This window comes from Suncus etruscus, chromosome 10 (assembly GCF_024139225.1).
Source record: "Suncus etruscus isolate mSunEtr1 chromosome 10, mSunEtr1.pri.cur, whole genome shotgun sequence".
NCBI classification, from domain to species: domain Eukaryota; kingdom Metazoa; phylum Chordata; class Mammalia; order Eulipotyphla; family Soricidae; genus Suncus; species Suncus etruscus.
Window position 1 is genome coordinate 53580652 of NC_064857.1, and position 22701 is coordinate 53603352.

The 22701-nt window shown below is 39.8% G+C and overlaps 1 protein-coding gene across 1 annotated transcript in view; it reads right to left on the bottom strand.

Annotated features, from left to right (window-relative positions):
• The window catches only part of ULK4 (unc-51 like kinase 4), a 665001-nt gene that overhangs the window by 281047 nt on the left and 361253 nt on the right, over positions 1–22701 (bottom strand). Inside the window, exon 31 of the mRNA XM_049782607.1 lies at positions 6297–6402. Within this exon, the coding sequence (XP_049638564.1) occupies positions 6297–6402 (106 nt within the window). The remainder of the gene's footprint in view (positions 1–6296; positions 6403–22701) is intronic.

The window sequence follows — 22701 nt, forward strand, 5'->3', positions numbered from 1 at the left end:
GAGGAGTTTTGGCTTGGAGCTAATAAAGAGAAGGCAGAAAGTCTCATGAGGGGAGCTGCTATCAAGGCTTGTGGTTCCACGTGGTGGAGCAACTGGCTTGTGGGTGAACAACTTGTGGTTTGAGTTTTCTTGCCTGCTATAACCTTCATATCTGAGTGGATTACTTATTGTGGGGAACTTAAACAGGGCTGGCATCTCCTATTCCCTCGATAGGAGGTATGAGATTCCCCTTTCCTAATTGGGGTCTGTGGAACAAACAGTCTGTACCCCTACCTACACTGTAGCTGGCTCTTACCCAGACTGTGAATGGATGGAGGGGTTGTGAATCAAATTGTCATCCCAAAGATCCTTCACTTAAACTTTGATGTATGTGATTTGTGAATTGTGCCTTTATTTTTTATTTTATTTTATTTTTTTGATAGACAATTTTTTATTATAACTGAAGTTCATTTACATAGAATTATTTATGATACATAGTGACAATGAATGAAGGACATTCCCACCACCAATGTTATCCTCCCTCCATCTCACTCCTTTACCCCCCAGAATCCTACTGCAAATGGTCGCTGCCTTACAGCTTGTTATAGGTTGGGTATCTATTCTGTTTGGTGTTCCACTCTGGTCATTTTTTTATTTACACTAAATGTTCATATGACTAGTCCTGGTATCATTTTTCCCCCCTCAATTTATGAGGCTGAATGATTCAAATTATGCTATTCTGTTGGAGGTTAAAAGGTTAAGGAAAAGAGGAGAAAGAATTTGGAATCAACTACTAAAAAATCTAAACTAAAAAACTAAAACTAAAAAAAATCACCTAATAGTATCCACAAAAGTGGAAAAAAAAAGTGGAAGAAAAAGGAGAAGGATGGGACCGGAGAGATAGCATGGAGGGTAAGGTGTTTGCCTTTCTTGCAGAAGGTCATCGGTTTGAATCCCGGCGTCCCATATGGTCCCCTGAGCCTGCAAGGAGCGATTTCTGAGCATGAAGCCAGGAGTAACCCCTGGGCGCTGCCGGGTGTGACCCAAAAACCAAAAAGAAAAAAAAAAGAAAAAGGAGAAGGATGATAATATCAAAAAACAAACAAAAAATAAAACAAAACAACACCAGAAGAGGTGCTGCAGTGGCAGGATTTGTGTTACCCCACCTTTCCTTCCTTCCTTCCTTCCTTCCTTCCTTCCTTCCTTCCTTCCTTCCTTCCTTCCTTCCTTCCTTCCTTCCTTCCTTCCTTCCTTCCTTCCTTCCTCCCTCCCTCCCTCCCTCCCTCCCTCCCTCCCTTCCCTCCTTACCTCCTTCCTTCCTTCCTTCCTTCCTTCCTTCCTTCCTTCCTTCCTTCCTTCCTTCCTTCCTTCCTTCCTTCCTTCCTTCCTTCCTTCTTTCTTTCTTTTTTTTTTTTTTTTTGTATAGGCACAGCAAGTATTGGGGAAGGAAGGAAATTCCCATGGCCTAATAGATTCAGGGTTTCTCCATTCTTGAAGCATATTGTCATGGGAACAACCACTGGCTCCATACCTTCTCATTGCCATATCCCAGGGTTGTTTTTTGTTTGTTTGTTTGTTTGTTTTGTTGTTGATTTTTGTTTTTGTGGTGTCAGGAACCTTTCTTCTCTGTTGTGGATGAGAAAATAAGGCCACTCTAGCAAGCAATCTTGGTATTTACGCAGGTCCTAGGACAGGGCCTAGGATAGAGTCTTTAAGGTTCTAGAGGTACTGTTCCACCATTGTTAGTGTGTTCAGTTTTCTGTATCATGTGCTCCATGTTTTTGTTCATTCCCTAGGAGTGAGTCTAGGGAATTGGGCCTCTGTACTAAGAAGTCTTGATTTTTGTAAAAGACCTGGGCTATAGCCTAGGGTATGGTTTTCCTTAATGTGCCTTTATTTAAAGATGTTTTTCTGCTTTCCTTACCACCTCTTTTTCTTCTTTCTTTCTTTCTTTCTTTCTTTCTTTCTTTCTTTCTTTCTTTCTTTCTTTCTTTCTTTCTTTCTTTCTTTCTTTCTTTCTTTCTTTCTTTCTTTCTCTCTTTCTCTCTTTCTCTCTTTCTCTCTCTCTTTCTTTCTTTCTTTCTTTCTTTCTTTCTTTCTTTCTTTCTTTCTTTCTTTCTTTCTTTCTTTCTTTCTTTCTTTCTTTCTTCCTTTCTTTCTTTTTCTTCCTTCCTTCCTTCCTTCCTTCCTTCCTTCCTTCCTTCCTTTCTTTCTTTCTTTCTTTCTTTCTTTCTTTCTTTCTTTCTTTCTTTCTTTCTTTCTTTCTTTCTTTCTCTTTCTTTCTTTCTTTCTTTCTTTCTTTCTTTCTTTCTTTCTTTCTTTCTCTTTCTTTCCTTCTCTTTCTTTCTTTCTCTCTCTTTCTTTTCTTTTCTTTCTTTCTCTCTCTTTTTCTTTCTTTCTCTTTTTCTTTCTTTCTCTTTTTCTTTCTCTTTTTCTTTCTTTCTTTCTTTCTTTCTTTCTTTCTTTCTTTCTTTCTTTCTTTCTTTCTTTCTTTCTTTCTTTCTTTCTTTCTTTCTTTCTTTCTTTCTTTCTTTCTTTCTTTCTTTCTTTCTCTTTTTCTCCCTTCCTTCCTTCCTTCCTTTTTCTTTCTTTCTTTCTTTCTTTCTTTTCTTTCTTTCTTTCTTTCTTTTTTTTTTTTTTTTTTTTTTTTTTTTGGTTTTTGGGCCACACCCGTTTGACGCTCAGGGGTTACTCCTGGCTATGTGCTCAGAAATCGCCCCTGGCTTGGGGGGACCATATGGGACGCCGGGGGATCGAACCGCGGTCCTTCCTTGGCTAGCGCTTGCAAGGCAGACACCTTACCTCCAGCGCCACCTACCCGGCCCCAAAATAAGGCTAATGTTTTTTTTGTTTTGTTTTGTTTTTTTTTTTTTGGTTTTTGGGCCACACCCTGTGACGCTCAGGGGTTACTCCTGGCTATGCGCTCAGAAGTTGCTCCTGGCTTCTTGGGGGACCATATGGGACGCCGGGGGATCGAACCTCGGTCCGTCCTAGGCTATCGCAGGCAAGGCAGGCACCTTACCTCCAGCGCCACCGCCCGGCCCCAAGGCTAATTTTCTTTCTTTCTTTCTTTCTCTTTCTTTCCTTCTCTTTCTTTCTCTCTTTCTTTTCTTTTCTTTCTTTCTCTCTCTTTCTTTTTCTTTCTTTCTTTTTCTTTTTCTCTTTTTCTTTCTTTCTTTCTTTCTTTCTTTCTTTCTTTCTTTCTTTCTTTCTTTCTTTCTTTCTTTCTTTCTTTCTTTCTTTCTTTCTTTCTTTCTTTTTCTTTCTTTCTCTCTCTTTTTCTCCCTTCCTTCCTTCCTTCTTCCTTCCTTCCTTCCTTTCTTTCCTACTTTTATTTATTGGTACTTACTTATCTTCCAATTCTGTGAATAGTTTTCCTAGAATTCTAGCTTAGATTCTCCATCTCTTTTTCTCTCTCTGGTTACATTTTGTTGTTGTTTTTTTTTATTAATAAATCTTAATTTAAGCACCATGGTTACAAGCATGTTTGTAGTTTGGGTTTCAGTCATAAACAGAATACCCCTCTTCACCAGTGCAACATTCCCACCACCAATGCTCCCCTTCTCTACCACCCTTGCCTGTATTCGAGACAGGAATTCTACTTCTTTCATTCTTTAATATTGTCATGCTAGTTGTTAGTGTAGTTATTGCCATAACAGTATTCACCACTCTTGTGGTGATCTTCAAATTGTGAGCAGGTCCTTCCGGCTCTTCTAGCCCTTAACTCCATTGTCTCTGGGACTCATTACAATAATGTCTTTAATTTTTCTTAAAACCCATAGATGAGTGAGACTATTCTGTATCTATCTCTCTCCCCCTGACATATTTCACTCAACATAATAGATTCCATGTACATCCAGGAAAATTTAATGACTTCATCTCCCCTGGCAGCTGCATAATATTTCATTGTGTATATGTACCACCGTTTCTTTAGCCATTCATACCTCCTCTGTTTCTAATAAGAGGGCAAACTTTGTGTAGCTTATCTTCACTACCTAATTTACCTCTGAATATTTTTAAGATTTTATCTCAGGGCCAGAGAGTACTGTGGGTAGAACACTTGCTCTGTTGAATAAAATACTTAAATAGCAATTTTTTTGGTTTTGTTTTTGGGGGGGCCACATCTGGTGACACTCAGGGGTTACTCCTGGCTATGCACTCAGAAATTGCTCCTGGTTTGGGGGACCATATGGGATATCAGGGGATCGAACTGCAGTTCATCCTAGGCTAGAACTGGCAAGGCAGATGTCTTCCTACTGTGCGCCACCACTCCAGTCCAATAGCATATTTAAATAGAGTACAGCATGATTACATGCAGCTACTACTTAAATACTTGAATGGTTTAATGTTCTGAGTACAAGTAGTAAAAAGAAAAAAATGATTTGGTCATTACCATAGAGACCGAAAAAAGCAATCAAAAAGTAACTTTATATATCTTTCTCCTTGGTTGTTTTTGTTGTGATGACTGGGTAGAAAAGGGTTTGCACAGATATTGGTTGTATTCATATTATACACTCACATATTGTAGTACTTACATATATGTTCCCTACGAGTTGTAGTATGTTAGTAGCTATGCTTCCACCGGCACTGTGGCATACACTCACATACACATACTCGAATATGTGCCAAAAATCACATTGCTTTGCTGAGAGAGGGGATTGTCCAAACAGCAGAGCCCACAAGATTGTAACTGTCATTTGTTGACAATCAAAGATTGAAAAAACAACCAAAGATTGAAATAATACCAAGATATCCTTATACCATTCTCCAAAATTTGACAAGTAGAAAAAATAGTTATGTCTTATTTTTATTTTAAAATAAAACTAAAATTAAAGTAGATCACCTCTTAATGAAAAAAATAGAACATATACATCATCCTTTAAATATGATAATAGTTTCAATCTATAGAGTCAATGTAATCCAAACCGTAATTCCATTGTGGTGACAAAAAAGTTAACATGGATTGAGCCAAAGAGATAGTATATTGAGTTATATGCAGCTGACCTGAGTTCAATGTCCAGCATCCTATACAGTGTCCTGCCAGGAGTGATCTCTGAGCACAAAGCCAGAAGTAAGCCTCCATAAAAACAAAACTCTTGGGGGCCAGAGAGATAGCACAGTGGTGTTTGCCTTGCAAGCAGCTAATCCAGGAACTAAGGTGGTTGGTTCAAATCCTGGTGCCCCATATGATCCCCTGTGCCTGCCAGGAGCTATTTCTGAGCAGATAGCCAGGAGTGACCCCTGAGCACTGCTGGGTATGGCCCAAAAACCAAAAACCAAAACCAAAACAAAACAAAAAAACTCTTAAAAATATTTTTAAGTAAATATGGAAAAGTAGAAGACTCAGATAGGGAACACTATTAGGGAGAGAAATAGAATAAAAAACTGATGGAATCTGACTCTAAAACATCATAAAAATGTAATTTATGAAATAACTGACCATTTAGAGACATACAGAAAGTAAAACATTAAAAGTGAACCCTCAGAGAAATGGTGGACTTTGGATGATATTATGTACCAACATACATTTCTCTTTGGTTTAAAAAATACTCTTTTAATCATAAGTTAAAAATGACAGTGGGGACAATATATGAGGGGAAGGGTTATATGGAAAATTGATTGTATCTTCCTCTTAATTTTGTGTAAGTGTGTTTTCAATAATCTTATACATTGCTCAAAATCATAATATATTGTAAATATACATAAAAGTGTCAAGTCACTGTCAGCCTATGCAATCTCATTTCCAAGGTGCTTCTGACTATGTGTGTTAACGTTTAGATTTACATCTGCCAATAAAAATAACACTTCAAATGGTCAGATCTAAATACCCAAGCCAAAGTCAAGAATCAAGAGACCCAAACTATAACAAGCTAAACACAAAATGGACCTATTACACTAGTAGTCCAGAGGGTTAGGGGTGGAGGTTTGGGATACATTTGGAGAACTCTGGTGGAAGGAGGTCAACATTGGTGGTAGGAATGACCCTAACTCACTGTCACTATATGCCTGAAATACAACTTTGAAAGACTTGTAATTCACAATGGTCTCAGTAAAAAAATTTTAAAAAAACCTTCAAATGTTGGTTTGTTGTCTTCAGCATAGTAATAAATTTTATGCTTAAAGATAAATACATTACAGAATGTATTTAAACTATCATGAGCACACCATCCACTTTTGCTCATAATATTGATAAACCTTTGAACACAAATCCTAAACAATCACCTTTAAATAGCAAGTTCTGACTCACTAGTATGTGACCTGAGAAAACTTAAATAGTTAAAACCCAATAGAAGGGAAAACTTAAAAGAAGTATTTACCTTGTTCATAAAGTAGCTTCATATTCGTATTTTTGCAGACAACCAGATTATTAAGCAAGGCAATCACACTTTGCATGGTATTACCCAGAATGTTCTCCCGATGTGCCTGCAATAGACATAATTTTTATCACAATGAAACAAATGGAATAACATCAGAATAAAGACAAATGACCTCATCTTTTCATTCTTTGCTCCTAGTTACATTATTATCTTTTCACACTTTAATGAGGCAGATCTTTTTGTGTGGAGGTATTCCCAGAGGCCACACTTGAAAGTGCTGCTGAGACGACAAAAAATAAAATAAAACAAATCAACTTACATATTCTAGCAGTTTCAAGATTAAACTGGCACTAATATTTTCTTCCTTTACTCTTATACCTTGATGGCTGGATATGACTGACTGCTTCACTGCTTTAGTTTAATAAACTACACTTGGGACTTTAAAAAGTGAATTCTGCTTTCTTCAACATTTTACTTCAGAAACAAAAGGCAAGAGCAATTTTGGTTCCAAGGAGAAAGGGAAAAATGAATAACACTTTCCTTGTATCTTCCCATTTTAAAGATATAATAGATCATTTCTTTGTAGTATTTCAAGGATCTCAATAATGATTTGCATTATTTTTGCTAAACTCCTCATAATTTTGAGAAAACTAAATAGATTATAGTCAAAGTTTTATCACTTCAAATATATAAGAAGTAGGGTGTGAGGAAAGAGCTCAAAAAGCGTAAGTTTTGCATGCAGATCTGGGGTTCATCCCTGGCACCATACAGTTACCCAAACACCACTAGGTGTGCTTCACTTCCCCGACCCCCCCCCCACACACACACAAAAGGACACATGAAAAAGAAAATTGAGGCTGTGTAACAACTTTAGGCAAGTCAGATACACAGGACACAAAAATCCAGCATTTAGTAGCCAGAGCAGTGGTGCAAGTGGTAGGGCATCTGCCTTGCACATGCTAACCTAGGATGAACCGTGGTTCGATCTCCCAGAGTCCCATATGGTCCCCCAAGCCAGGAGCGATTTCTGAGTGCATAGCCAGGAGTAACCCCTGAGTGTCACCGTGTGTAGCCCCAAAACAAAACAAAACAAAACAAATCCAGCATCTACCTTCACCTCTGTGCCAAGATATATGTTCACAGAGCGAGTTTCTAGGTGTCTGGCTTGCGTCATGTTGGTTCTGGCCACCTGGCCATGAGTCTTTATCACCAGTTATTCCTAAAACATGACAAGCTTTTCACAATTCCCCCCTCCCCACCCCCACCCCACCCCCCCTCTCTCTCTCTGCCTCTCCTCTCTCTCTCTGTAACTCTGACACACACACACACTCTCTCTCTCTCTGTCTGACTCACTGAAACACACTGTTTATTCTGCTCTAAAAACAAAGTATATCATATTTATCTATCTCAACAAATTGATATAGCTATTATGTATCAAGCATTGTTCTGGCACTTGAGTTACATTTGTGAAACATGGTTCCCTGTCCTCTTGAAAACAAAAAAAAAGCAGTTATAATAAAAACTGCAGCATAAAAACAAATGTAGAGAGTGCAAAAATTAAGAAGACAGAAAACAATATTGAAAATTCATGGAAAAGGAGATGCTCAAGGAAGAGACGCCAATTTTAAGTCAAAGAGAAACACACTGTAAAGTGTTACCTGAGCTGGAATTTTGTTTTGCCTTTTAAATGTATAAGTACCTTAGAAGTCTTTGAATTTGTTTTTAAGAAATTATTTTTGAGATTTTTCTTTTGAAGTGATTTTTAGATTTGTAGAAGCATTGTCAAAAATGTAGAGAGAATTCCTACATATGTATTCTCCAGCCCTCCCCAGTGTTGACATTGGTGGATCTTCACCAATACAAAGCACTGACTTCAAATTTCTTTTTTCCACAAATAACCTTTCTGTCCCAAAAACCAATCTAATATTGGGCTGGATTTATTTTTGCCACAACACTTTCCGGTTACCAACAGCCCTCGACTTGGCTCTTATCAGAATAAAACAGACCATCTGAACTATGTTAGGTTTACCTTGTAGAGGGAGAGAACAACATAGGGACATAATAATTACAGGATGTACAAGAAGACACAAGTTGGGAAAAGAGAGAAGCATCATGTGGGTTAGGAGCACTGCAGGGGAAGGCTTATCCTCTTTACAAGATGACAATGGAGAGGGAAGAGGGAACATAGTTCTTCTCAAAGGATAGCAGCTTGGGGCATTTGGTTTAGGATTGTGACAATAATGCTTATATGCTATCAATTGATGAGTAATAGCCTTGTCTGATTTTAGGATTAATTTAATGATGCACTAATCCTAAAATAGTTTATAACAATATATCCACATATTTCACAAATATATAGGGTACATAATATGTTTGTGGAAAATTTGATAGAATTTGCTAATGCCAATAACTAGGTTTAGTATTATTTTAACAATCTTTGAACCTTTTTTTTTTTTTTTTTGGTTTTTGGGTCACACCCGGGAGCGCTCAGGGGTTGCTCCTGGCTCTATGCTCAGAGATACCCCTGGCAGGCACAGGGGACCATATGGGATGCCAGGATTCAAACCACTGTCCTTCTGCATGAAAGGCTAACGCCTTACCTCCATGCTATCTCTTCGACCCAATCTTTGAACATTTTTAAAAACATTTTTTACTCATGTATCAATTCTATGACTCAATTTTGGTGATTTAAATTATTCTAGAACATCAGCAACAATGTCCAAAGTTTTTTTAATATACTGTGATAAAATACCTGATACCTTTACAATCTTTTTCTGAGGCTACTTACGTTACCTTTCACTCTGCATTCTTTATTGATCAAACTCAAAGATTTGTCTGCTTTTCATTCTCTTTGAAGAACCAGCTATCCATTTTTAATCAAAACATTTTTTTTGCTTTAAGTTAGTAATCATGCACGTATAAAAATTGACCATTTCTCTCTCTGAGGTATGTAGACAGTTAGCACTTCTTAGCCAATAACTGGAGATGGGCATGAGACTTCTTTGGCCAATTAAACTGGCCTGGACAGAACTGGAATGGTCAGTGAAAGCTGCCCCATCCTATTTTTCCCTCTGGTATGAGAAACAGAGAGCAGAGATTACAGTAGCCAGACTTCAGAATGAGGATATGCAGAACAGCTGGCAGTTCCCTTGATAGACACTTGACCTTCAAAGTTTGCAAGGATCCTCATCTGAAACCAGGCAGGCAGAGGGTTTATTCTGCTAAAGGGAGCCACATGATTCCATAAAACTTCACATCTATGGCTTTGCCTGACATGGATCTTGCTTTCTAAATATCGATGCTTAAAATATTTCTAACTTTCTTTAGAAACACATGAGGGCTAATAACATTTGAGCATTTCACTGACACCAACTTAAGAAGATTAATGTGAAACCAGTGGTCTGCTACCAATTTCATCTAATTATTCCTACAGTAGGCTGGAAGGAAACGGTGATTAATAAGCACCAAGATGACATGACATGTTATTCATGATAAAGTAACTAACGATACATAGGCACCAATTCTTCTGAAGAAAAGGAAAGCTAATAAATCTTTTTTTAGTCCCACTTGCTAAAATAACACAGACTGTACCTTGATTAAAGACCAGTTAGTCTACAAATACAAATTCATCTCATAAGTTCATAATTTCAATATGGTTTTATGACTGAATGCATTTTGTTATATAATGCTCTTAGCATTAGTTTTGATTTACTGAAACAACTTGTTTTTCCCTGTATCAACCCTTATGAATGTCCCATGTTGGTATAGGTAGAAAAGTCAACTCTCTAAATCCCTAACATACCTGAACACCAAAACCAAAAACCCCAGGATACCAAGAGGCTCAAAGGGCTGGAACATAAGATCTGCATGTGGGAGATGAAGGTTCAACCCTCACCACTATATGGAACCTAAGCACTGCTGAGAGCATGCCCCAAGCACAGAGGTGGGAGTAGTCTCTGAGTACTGCTGGGTATGGCCCAAAATGCCCTCTCTTCTTCTCTTTACCAAAGGAAAAAAAAAAGATCTAAAAAGCCAGGATCAGACCCTAGAGCTACAGGTCCTGAAGAATAAAGGAATATGCAAGCACCATACCTCAATCTACAGAAGCAAGAAGCAAAATCCCACTATCGAAAAGCCCCACACTCACCTTTGTTACTAAGGGTTCTCAGGAGAACTTACTTGACAAACAGAAAGACACACTATCCAATAACCAGACTCGGAGAAATGATTCCCTTTCAGGGGTCTCAAACTCAATTTACCTGGGGGGGGCCGCAGGAGGCAAAGTTGGGGTGATCCTTGAGTGCAAAGTCAGTAGTAAGCCTTGAACATTGGGGGGTGTGACCCAAACAACTAAAACAAAACAAAACAAAAAAAGATTCCTCTAGGGCAGGGCCACAAAATGTACGGAGGGCCACGAGTTTGAGACCCCTGCAAGTTCTAGCCATTAGTAAAAGCGTTGCTATTTTAAGTTGCTGTGTTGTTGGTTTGAAACATTTGTGAATTTTTTTTAAGTGTAAGGCGAGTGCTTTATGAAAACTGACTGTATTCTATTTACTTGCTCCTTCGTGGAGATCTTGGTGCTTGTGGCACTGTGGGAGGAGAATGCCAAGCAGAGTCCTTGCTTCTACTCTACATGATGTGCTTGTCTAGGGAAGTGAGGCAAGCTACTGCTGTGGCCTCCATACTAATTTCCTCCAGAAAGAATGCTAAATATATGCCAAGGGCAGCTGAGAAGGTGTAAACATGAATTAAGTACACTTCTATTAGCTTCTATCAAAATGAGTAATTTCATTTCTCTTAGCAGCTTTTAATGAGATTTGTTCTTGCTGTTCACAACCACAGAGGCCTACAGGAGATAAATTATGCATTAGAAAACACCACATTTACTTCTTAGAGCCATAATGGATGATTACACAAAGAGAGAAACCTAGAGGCAAAAATGTGGAGCCTGAGTTCTTCCAGGTAAACTGTCAGGAAGAGAAAAACCCACAAGTTTGGCTCCAAGACCACTAAGATGTAGAGGGTAGGAATCAAGAGGCTGATCCAAGACCAAGTCATTTTAGCTGCTTCTCTCTGACATCATCTCCCTGCCCAGGTGAGAGACAGTGAGTCAGGTCTAACTGATTATTTGGGTTTTTTTTTTTTGTTTGTTTTGTCTTTTTTTTGGTGGGGGCAGAGGACACCCAGCAGCACTCAGGAATTAATTCTGGCTCTACATTCAGAAATCACTCCTGGCAGGTTCCAGGGACTATATGAGATGCCAGGATCGAACTTGGGTCAGCTGTGTGCAAGACAAATGTTCTAGGGCTGTGCTAACGCTCCAGCCCCAAACTAACATTTGTTTTTGTTTTTACACACAGTGATGTTCAGAACTCACTCCTGTCTGTCCTCAGGAATCACTCCTGGTGGTGCTGAGGGGACAGTATGAGTATTAATTAAATCCAGGTCAGTCACGTGTAAGGAAAGCAACTTAACCCTGGTTTTTATCTCTCTTGTCCCAAACCCTATGTTTTTAAATTCCCAAAGTTTAGCACTAAGATAAACATCTATTCCATTGGTGCCCCAGCACATAAAAGGAAACAACTGGGGGGCCTTCAGCACAACACTAGGGAGTTGGACACCTACTGCTTCCACATGGTCATGACTGAGATAAGCCAAATGGGCATGCCATGTGACAAGCCACAGCAAGGTTGTACAGACAATTCACTGTATGTCACAGTGCACCCCAGCCTGCTTCCAAGGACTTTACACTATCATCTCACTAAACCCTGACAAAAACAGAGCTCTTAACTCTCCCCTCTGCACAGCTGAGGACACTAAGGGGAAGTGGAACTTGCCAGGGCTTGTTCATGCAGTGATTTGATGGTGACAAAGTGCTCTATGCATAAGCTGGCAGAGGCCACACACTAAGCACAGTGCAGCATTGCCTAGTGACTGCAGGAGAGGAGTCAGGTGGCTGTTAGGGTCACTGGACCCATCAGCATATCCATAAGCCAGTATCACCTGTACATTTCTGAGGATTTGGGGGAAAAATGGCAAGTCTAAAGTAAAGGGAACAAGAAAATGAATAATAGTGCTGTAGGGGCTGGCTATTGTCATGCTGCCCTCCTTCCTTTCATGCCACCTGGGAACTCCTGGCTCTGTAACAGACTTAATATGCTTCATATAGCAAGACACAGATATCAAACATGCGGGAAGAGGAGTTCATTACTCAAGAGAATGAAAAGTCATTCTAATGCCAATGACAACAGTCACATATTCAGATAGTAAGTCTCAACTAAGGTTGAAGGGAGAAAACAGAGCTCATTGGAGAAGCCACCATTGATAACCCACAATGTTTCAGAAGGCCCTCCAACTATGCCACCAGACGATGACGAAAATATTTAAGTCCTCCATCCATAAGCCAACCATCAACACGGCTGACCTCCTTCATGTGCCTGATGTCACAGTGGATGGACATTTAATAAACAGAGCACTGGAGAGTTCTAATAAAACATAGCATTTGCCAGTGGAGATAATTAGAACTGAAGGAGCAAAATTCTAGTGTTTGGCAACAGAGATGAAACAACTTCATTAAAATGTACAGCTTCAGCAAATGAAAGGCAGGGGAGCACTGGACCCTGAAGAATCAGCTTTCTCACAACTAATTGCTTCAGTGCTTAAAGAGGACAGCTCTGAAATACCAAGGGCACAGCAAGGAAATGCGACTGAAAAAAATGATCAACTTCTCCCAAAAATGATTGCATTGTAAATAGGACATGCTACTCTTTAATATCTGAAGATAGAAATAACATTAGATGGCTTCAGATGAACAGAAGAAATTTGGCAGAGGTTGGAATTGACGAGGTAAGCAATTCTTTTAGCAAACCAAGAACAGGAAGGAACTGTGGCCCCTCTTTTCTACTGTTGGGTGGGTTGGAATTTAGGAGAAAAGTGAGAGGTAAACAGTCCTAGGGAGGTGAGAAATCACAACCCAGAGAGAATAAAAAGCAGAAGCACGTAGAGCTCTTTTGGGGACACAGGAACTCTACAAGCTCTCAGAAATAAGCACATGCCCTGCATACTCATCACATTTTAGCAGACTAAACTTGCACTGTTCTTGGCATGTGAGTCTGCAGGGCTACACAGGCATGGGTGCAGAGGAACTGCTTCAGGGTGAAGTGGAACGACCACCCACATTCTCTTCCACACATTCTCCCATCTAATTCCTGAAGATCTGGTGCCCACCAAAGGCATCTCTCACAGCATCCTGATGGAATCAACATAGTTGCAGGCAAAAGGACACTCCCCTATGATTTGTTTACAAAACTGTCCCTATGGCAACTCAGAGTTTAAATTTTATACAAAACTTAATTCTTTTCCTTACAACTCTTCTCCCACTTTGTTTTTGGTTCAGGAAACCACTCACTAGCCCATGGACCTGCAAGCCACCTAAGCCATCTATTTCAGAATCTCCCTCAACTATTGTTTGTCACTCCTCTCTCGCATCTATCCATTCACTCAGTCTAATCACAAAGTCCACCTACGATGAGGATTTGATCCGTGGGCCAAGCACATGAGTCATACATGAGAACCTTAGTTCAATATGCAAAACACAAAGTCCCCTTGACTCTCGCCTGAGTCTCCCCACTGCCTACTACCAGGCAGTTGCCATCCTTGACTTGGGTCTCGACATTTCCCTGAAGGCTGCTCTATTTTCCAGCCTCTTCTCCATGGCTAAGTAAATCCCTCCTCTATATGGCAGAGACTCTTTTCCACTCCTCGGACCTCAATCTGGGAGCTACAAGTCCAAGGACTGCCTGGGAGTTTACACTGGGAAAGGAAGGGGCTCAGAGCTTACCATAGTCCACTGTACAGAGTCCTGAGGTCACTTGAAGGCTGCAAGGGAGGCGAGACCACAGTGCCAGCTCCTGGTAGAAATGGGGGCAGTGTTGCTCTGTTGCTTTCAAGCACAGATAACTATTACATTAGGATTCTGGAAATAGTCTCAGGATTTTACTGAGCCAACTGAACTGTTGGAGTGAAGGACAGGGAGGGGAACAAGCAGATTCAATTGAAAGGACACAGATTAATTTATATTAATTTGAAAATTTACCTCATGAATAGCTTCAGGGGATTTCCTGGGGAAAAAAAGGCCAGAATATGGGCCTCCAAAAGCAGTAAGATGTGGGAATGAAGGTGAAGCTGGGTTAACTATCATAAGGCTGAGCTCTGCCAGCTGTGAGGCCATTAACCAGCTTCTGTCCCATGGCAAGGGCTTTTCAGGCTCTGAGGAAGCTAGAGGGGCCCTGACACATGTGTTCCTCCCATCTGTAGTCAGAACCATGCCGAGCCCTCACCATAGAGGTAATGCATCAAGTTTCTTCTTTTATTTGGGTCACCCTCACTGAAGGCCTCTTTCCATCTTTCTGGCTAGAGACGAGAAAGACTTTTTCATTACTTTCATATTTGATGGTCACATTTTGTAGACCTTCTGTAGCAGCAGCAAATAAGATTTGTTACTACAAACGAATCTCAGATGCCACAGAGAATAGATCAGAATCAAGTGGTACCATTTGCTAAGCATGGGCTGAACTGGGCTTTAGACTTCAATGCTCACTCAACACCAGTGACAGTGATCCATGGAGCTCTTCTGGTCAGGAACTGAAGATGTGGCTCAGGGTTAAGCACCTGCCTTGCAGGACACACAGGCCTGTACATTACCTAGCAGGATCACCAGCACAGCCATTGTAATTTGTAGCACAAGTGTAACTTTCAGGGATCACAAGTACTTGAAAGCACCCTAGATTTCACAACATCTAGAAAAAGCTAAGCAGGTATGGAAATTCAAGCCAGATATCATTGTTCAAGTTTGGAGCCTTGAGGGCAGATGTCTTTGCTTAGTTCTGTTAACTTCTAACTGCCTCATGACAACTGTCGATTCATTCTCCACACCATACCCTAATTTCTTCCAGAGCTCTACAAGGGCAGAACTGAATTTTATAGTCACCTTCCTGGCACAAAGGTGCAATGCCTAGTGAACAGTGAGCTATTGTCAGTAAATGGAAGGACAATCTTGCTCCAGGAGCTTGGCCAACTATAGCTGGAGAAGAGAGAGATATAAATGGGATTCTCTTTCAAGAAATTAGTTTGCTGGGACTAGAAATTATCCTCAACTAGGCAACTAATATGTACTAAGCACCTAAAATTTGTTACATAATGGGGTGAAACAGAGCTACAGGATCTTTATAGCATATGACCAGTAAATATTTGCTTTTCAATGCTTGAATTCAAAAGGTGTTTGAATTCAAAATAAAAACTTCAGATCTTTTTTTTACCTTATGTGAAATACAAAACCTCCCACATGCTAAATATTAAGAACTCATGAAGTACTTGTAGAGTCTGGAAAACACACACTCTAAGAATTCTCAAAGATGTAGACATGAATGTAATGGGACATTTAATGAAGATAACTGCTTTTAAATATAAAGAAGTGCCCTACTTTAAAGAAAAAAAAAACCACTATTGAGGAAGATGATTGGAAAGATCAAGACATACAGATCTCAAACAGTTTGCAGAAAGCTAGTTCAGAAGTAAACCTCATAAGTTTACCAGGCATTGTTACTCATGGATCTTGTCTCCAAAGTTACTAGTAAATCTCTCAGGAGAAAAAAAAAAGTTAATGGAATTAGTTGATAGCTTAAAATTACAGATTCAACCCCATATAATAATGCAGCAAACTTTAAAAAACAAAAACAAACAAACAAACAAAATAACTGATAGTTGAATTCAGTGGTCTGTCCTAAACCAGCTGTTACTGTGGGCAGGCAACCATCACATCCTAGCAGACTTTGTACACATCTTACATAACTTTTTAGTTCAATCCTCCTACTTTAAAGGTTGAAAATTGGATGATCAAGAAGAAATATGTGAAGAAGGGTCAAGATTTAAACTCAGATCATTGCCCATTTCCTTCACTCAATTTTGTCACCACAAATTTGCACATCACAGCAGTCATTTAACATCATTTATTTTGTTTTTATAATTTTTGGTTTTGGGCCACACCTGGCAGCACTTAGGGGTTACTCTTGGCTCTGCACTCAGAAATCACTCCTGACAGGGTCAGGAGACCATATAGGATGCTGGGTATCAAATCCAGGTCCTTCCTGGGTTGGCTGTGTGTGAGGTAAATGCTTTTCCACTGTGCTATTACTCCAGCCCTATAATGCCATTAAGGTTTTAAAGAAAAATTGAAATAAGACCCCACAACTTTTGGGACAAGAGAAGATAGAAGAGGGGTTAGGGTGCATGCCTTGCATGTGCTGAGCAAGGTTCAACCCTTGGCATCACATGGTCCTCTGAGCACACATTAGCAGAGTCAAATAGCATTGCAACCTTGGACTTTTTATCAATTAAAGGCTCATTTTGTAGAGACCTTACTTTTCTCTTCTTCAAACAAAACCACATAACTTGAACTATCTAGTCTTGTCTCCCAACTAGAGCGGGAAATAAGGGAGGTTCCAAGACCAAACAAGTGCAGCCCCGTGGGTGAGGGAGGAGGATACGGGAAGTAGGACGGGACGGAGGTGGAGGGAGGACAATTCGGTGATGGGTATTCCCCTGATTTTATGTTAATATGTACCTAAAATATTATTGTCAATGATATGTAGGCCACTATGATTAAAATAAAAATTATATTTAAAAAAGATAAACAGAAAAAGAGCACAATTTTTAGCAAACCAAAGTAAAGCTTCTAAGCAGGCTCACTTGGATTTCAGAGTTGCCTTCAACATCTGCCAGGTCACCTCTAAACCCTGAATAGAAAGTGGTAGATGGGTTATTTCTAAAGAAGTGGAATACACCATAACACATGACTCCCACACTCAAAAAGCAAATATTTCAACATCTGGTGTAATTTTATAGTAGTTTTGATTATAGGAGGGAGTCTCTAAATTGGTGATAGAGCCTTGAGAACTCAATCTGAAACAAGGGGCCGGAGAGATAGCATGGAGGTAAGGAGTTTGCCTTGCATGCAGAAAGTCGGTGGTTCAAATCCCGACATCCCATATGATCCCCCGAGCCTGTTAGGAGCAATTTCTGAGCATAGAGTCAGGAGTAACCACTGACCGCTGCTGAGTGTGACCCAAACCCCCCCCCAAAAAAAAACCTGAAACAAAAAGGACTTTCCCCAACAAGTTACTTTCAACATATATCTCAGATTTATATCTGAACATATCTGAAGTTAGCTATCAGGAGACATGCACACACCTATGTAAGATATTTAAAAGTCACCAGCAGGAGCTAAAGCAATCAGACAGTGGGTAGGGACCTTGCCTTGCAAGTGGCAGACCTAAATTTAATCTCCAGAACCCAAGATGGTTCCTGAGCCCTGCCAAGAAATAATGTGGATTCCACATCTTATTGTGTGTACAGAGTAAATGGGTCTCAGTGTCCTTTTGTAATGTCCCAATGAATTAGATTCAGCTCTAAGAAATCAGAGGTCAAAACAGTGGCAGTAAGTTTTCTTCATGAAAGAAATCCAGAATAATAACTGCCTAAAATGAGACAAAAAAGGACAGATGGTATTCTCCAAAAAATGGAGCCCACATGAGGTGTACACAGCTTCTACTCCATAGGTGCTAAAACAAAAGGTCTCTGCATCACATGTTAGCCATTCACCAACATCCTGAAGCAAAACTCAGTCAAGGAACCCAAGACATATTCAGCTTTTGGGCATCTCGCAGCATGAAGGAGAGACAATACATTGACACCAAAGTTTGGTACCTGAATTTTAATCTCACCTAGTGTCAGCCCCCACATACCACATCACCTCACTAGATAGAATGAATTAATTCACCAACTTCAGACACTTGGGGTTATTCCTTGGCTCATAAAACACTGTGTGCTGGGATTGTTTCTTGGTTACAACGCTCAGTGACCAACCACCATGGATGTACAAAGGAATGATATCCTGCAAATGCTGATGAGCTGCAGGAAACTACAAGTGTGGTAGCCTCAGACTGAATTGGCTACAGGAATCTTTACTTCTGCTGTTTTGTATGACAATGATGGACACAGGTATTGCTGTCATAAGCTTGTGTTTGTGTGGGATGAGCAGAGAAGACCTGCTGATCCACTGCAGATGCTCCTGGTCTTTATGAACACACACACACACACACACACACACACACACACACACACACACACACACACAATGAACTGAATTTCAGTACTTGCCATTCTCCAGGGCTGAGCTTGGAATGTCATCTCTAAGGAGACAAGCACTAAGTTAAACAAGCCAAATAACAAAAACAATGTGGCACAGAAGAAAAAGGGCTTTTATTCCAAAACATTTCATCATGAGGCTCTGAAGTTCAGCAAAATGAGAGATTGCCTCAACTGCAAAGAGGACTTCATGAGAAAGAGAATAGGGAGTGCTGATAGTGCCGACTCTGAGCCACAGCACTCTCAGATACATCTTGTGCCAGAAGCAAACTCCCAGGCCACAGACACCAGGGAGCTTGTCCCCTGGAGCCACCCAGAGGGGCAAGGTGACCAGCTGTACCATTTTGTCTCAGATGCCTCAGGCAGGTACAGGGCTGGGCACTTTGGTTGCTAAGATGCAGCAGGGGAAAGATACAGAAATGGGTGCCCAGGGGGCAGTCATCCGCATGGTCATGCAAACTCATCCCCAAGCTCCTCTAACAGTCTCTGACACTGTCTTTTCCAAAGATTCTTTGAACCAGAAGTTAAATAATACCCAATTATAACAATTTCTATATTCCAACGAAATGGCTATATTAAAAGAGAACAGTCCTGCCTTCTTAGATACGTGGAGGTTGTGGCAATGATCAAAGTTAAATTTAGCACAGGACTAGTATTCCCCTCCATCCTGTCCCAAACCACACGTGCATGAATCGAAAAATATAAAGTGGGGTCTACTATGAGAAAAAAACATCTCAGAAACTTGCCTGCTTTCAGCTTCTCAAAAGAATTCAACACACAAGAGTCTGGCTCAGGAATCATTAAGTCCAAGTTCACATATACATGGGGACTGCTGAGACTGTGTGTTTATAAATTACCATCATAAGGTTACCAAACAAACAAGGACAGAAGAAAATGGAACTAAACTTCACATTAAAAACAGGTTAGTGAAACTGAGTACATTTAAAATACATACAGAAATAAACCCTTTGTCAAAAATGAGAAATTTTTTACAACATAAAAGTACTGTGTTAATATTTTGTTGACTATTCATCAAGCAATCTGCCAGCTGCTCTCCTTTGATATTACAGAGTAGAGTATTATTTTGAAGAAGGAAACAAGAAATAGCATGCATTGAGTTGCATGTAGCTTCTTCACTCTGTCCTAAAAACAGCATATTCTTAGTACATCCTTGATCTTAGTTCCTAATGAAGTACCTCAAAGCTGCACCAAGACCCCCACCCTTGGGGTGCCTCCAGCAAAAAAAAAAAAGGCAGGCAGGCAGGCAGAGCCAGCACAGGAGTTGTGCTGATCCAGGCAAGTGAATGATGTAGGAAAGATTTAGGGACCAGAGGGGAGTGGAGCTGGGACAGGAAGAACCAGCAGTTGTGGAGAATTCTAGAATTTGAGAAAGAGCACAGATTGACTGACAGGTAAGAGACTTTGGAGACTGTGCTTGAGACAAATGGGACACTACAAAGGGACACTGAGGCCCATTTATTCTGTATACACAGTAAGATGTGAAATCCACATTAGATCTTGGTTAAAAATGTTAAATGCCTGAATTTTGAGTTGTGATTCAGGGTTAAAGGCAAGAGGTGTGATCTTACTCATTACAGATGTCAGTTGCATGTCTCTGTCTGGGATGCATAGGCAAAATGCTGCAAGACTAAACTTGAAGCTGCTAGCAGATTCCTGCACCTGGTTTTTCTCTTCCACTTGGCTCCCTGGATGCCTGAACATTGACTTCAGACTGAACTAAATGAACTAGACTCTTTCACTACAGCTAATAAAATAAGCACTTTCTCCTCCATGACATCTAAGTGGAGAAATCCTTTCTGAAAGCAATATACAGAGATTATAAACTATTTCAATATTTTGTTTTTGTTTCTGGGACATACCCACTGATGCTCAGGAATCACTCTTGGTGATGCTGGGATGCCAGGAATAAATTGAGTCAGTTGCAGGCACTGTCCTGTCTGACCCCTATATTTCAATGTTATTGAAGTAACACTACATTACATTATAATGCTAAATTTTAGGCACACATTTCTATAAATCCATGTTTGCATATACCACACTGAATTAACTACTGCTTTTTTGGAGGGGTCTTTTTTTTGGCAATGCCAAAAATTGAACTCTGGTCCTTGTTCCAAACATGAAAGGCCAGTTCTCTATCACTGATCTACAACCACAGCCCAAGTCCAATTCTTAACTTTCCCATCAATAGTTATACAATGTAAGAAATTATGTAACTTTTATATAGGCTCATTAAGACAATTGGTTCTGTTGTTCTCTACAAATGACTTAGCTGTTTATAGACTTAAAGGGAAGCAAATGACTGGAGAGATTCTTATAAATTCTAGAAGCCCTTGCACTTCAAGGATAGTCATGTATAAGTCTTAGCCTTATTTTCAACTCTAAATCAAACTTTTTTAGTTAGAATGTTCTTAGGTAATGATACTCAAGGCTTTTAAGGGAGGAGGTTAGAAAATGAATATATGGAAGTCTGAGGCACTAATATCAAATAGAAAAAAGGAAAGACTATTAGCTATTTTTATTTTTTAATGGCACTCACAGGCATCTATGTGCTTCCCAGAAAGGCCTTCAAGCTGCGGTGTGGCAGGAAGCCTAAATGAGGTCTCAGAAAAGATAATGGAGCTTTAATGATGGAAATAGTAAGAAAATTAAATCTAATCATGTTCCATTAAGCATACTCTTAGCTCCCAATTTTACTAAATTATTTTATTATGATTTTTGCCTCTGTCTATTGAAATAACCTTTTATGGCAATTTGATTTGCAAGCATAAATAAGTCTCATTTATTTTCCACTATGAAACCCTATGGGATTAATAAGAAGAAATGGATCCTCTAAAATTTTACCCATTCTGAAATAAGAAAGTAGCAAGTCAGAGAGGAATATTTTGTTTCATATCCCTGTTTGTGTGGGGAGAATTAAACTATAATTAGAGACTCACTGAACAATAATGTATCACCTGCAAGACAGATAATCTGACTGAGCTGCTCCTCCTGTACACTTGAAAGGGACACACTGGTTTGTGCAGCTGGTTCTCTAATCTCCTAAGCCTTAGCTCTCAGGTTGTCTACTCTCTACCCCGAACCCCCACAATTCTTTGAATGGCTTTTCTCATGTTTGGAGGGCTTTGTGGCTAAGCAGCACTGCCCAATAATGGGTCTCAGGAAGACATTCCCTATAGCCATGACAATGTGAATGTTATAGTTCACTTCAGCATGATAAAGTGAGAGCAATCATGCTAATTGTTATCATTGCACAAATATGGATGTACTAAAGGGGGAGAAGCTATATTCTGGTCTCTGCAAAGGGAAGAAGTTTGTCAGAATACAAAAGTGAGACTTGTAGTAGTCTTTCTGAGGCATATCAACTCCCCTACAGTGTCAAGTTAGAAAAGTGCGGAAACATCCCTGGGATCACAATACACTAATGAATCTGTGGATCAAAATTTGATTGAGATGATTAAATTGACCAAACTATGAAGGAGGTTAAAGGACTTGTCCTAGATACCCTGATTCTATCGCTAGCAGCACATACGGTCCCGGAACACAGTCTGGAATGGTCCAAATACCACCATCCCTCACCCTGGCCCCATGCAAACAATAAAAAAAAGAACTAGAACTATGGGGAAAGATATATATAAACCCATACAAACATATATATATATATATAGTTTTGGGGCACACCAACAATGCCCAGGGCTTATTCCTGGTCTGCACTCAAAGATCACTACTGGTGAGGCTCACGAAACCATATGGGGTCAGGGATTGAACTCAGAACAGCCACATTGAATGCAAGTATACAACCTGAGCTAAAGCTCTGGTCCTGAAAAACAAACAAAAAACAAACTTATTTTATAAGAGTAAATCTTCAAGGAAGTGTCAAAGTTGGCAGAAAATTATATAATAACCAGATATAAGTCTATGCTCAAGTTTCAGTATAATTAAGCATTAAGATATGAAAAGAAATTCAGGGCCAGAGAGATATCATGGAGGTAGGGCATTTGCCTTGCATGCAGAAGGACGGTGGTTCGAATCCCGAGATCCCATATGGTCCCCTGAGCCTGCCAGGAGTGATTTCTGAGCATAAAACCAGGAGTAAGCCCTGAGCACTGCCAGGTGTGAACCAAAAACAAACAAACAAAACAAAACACAAAAATAAAGAATGAAAAAAAAAGAACTTCAATTA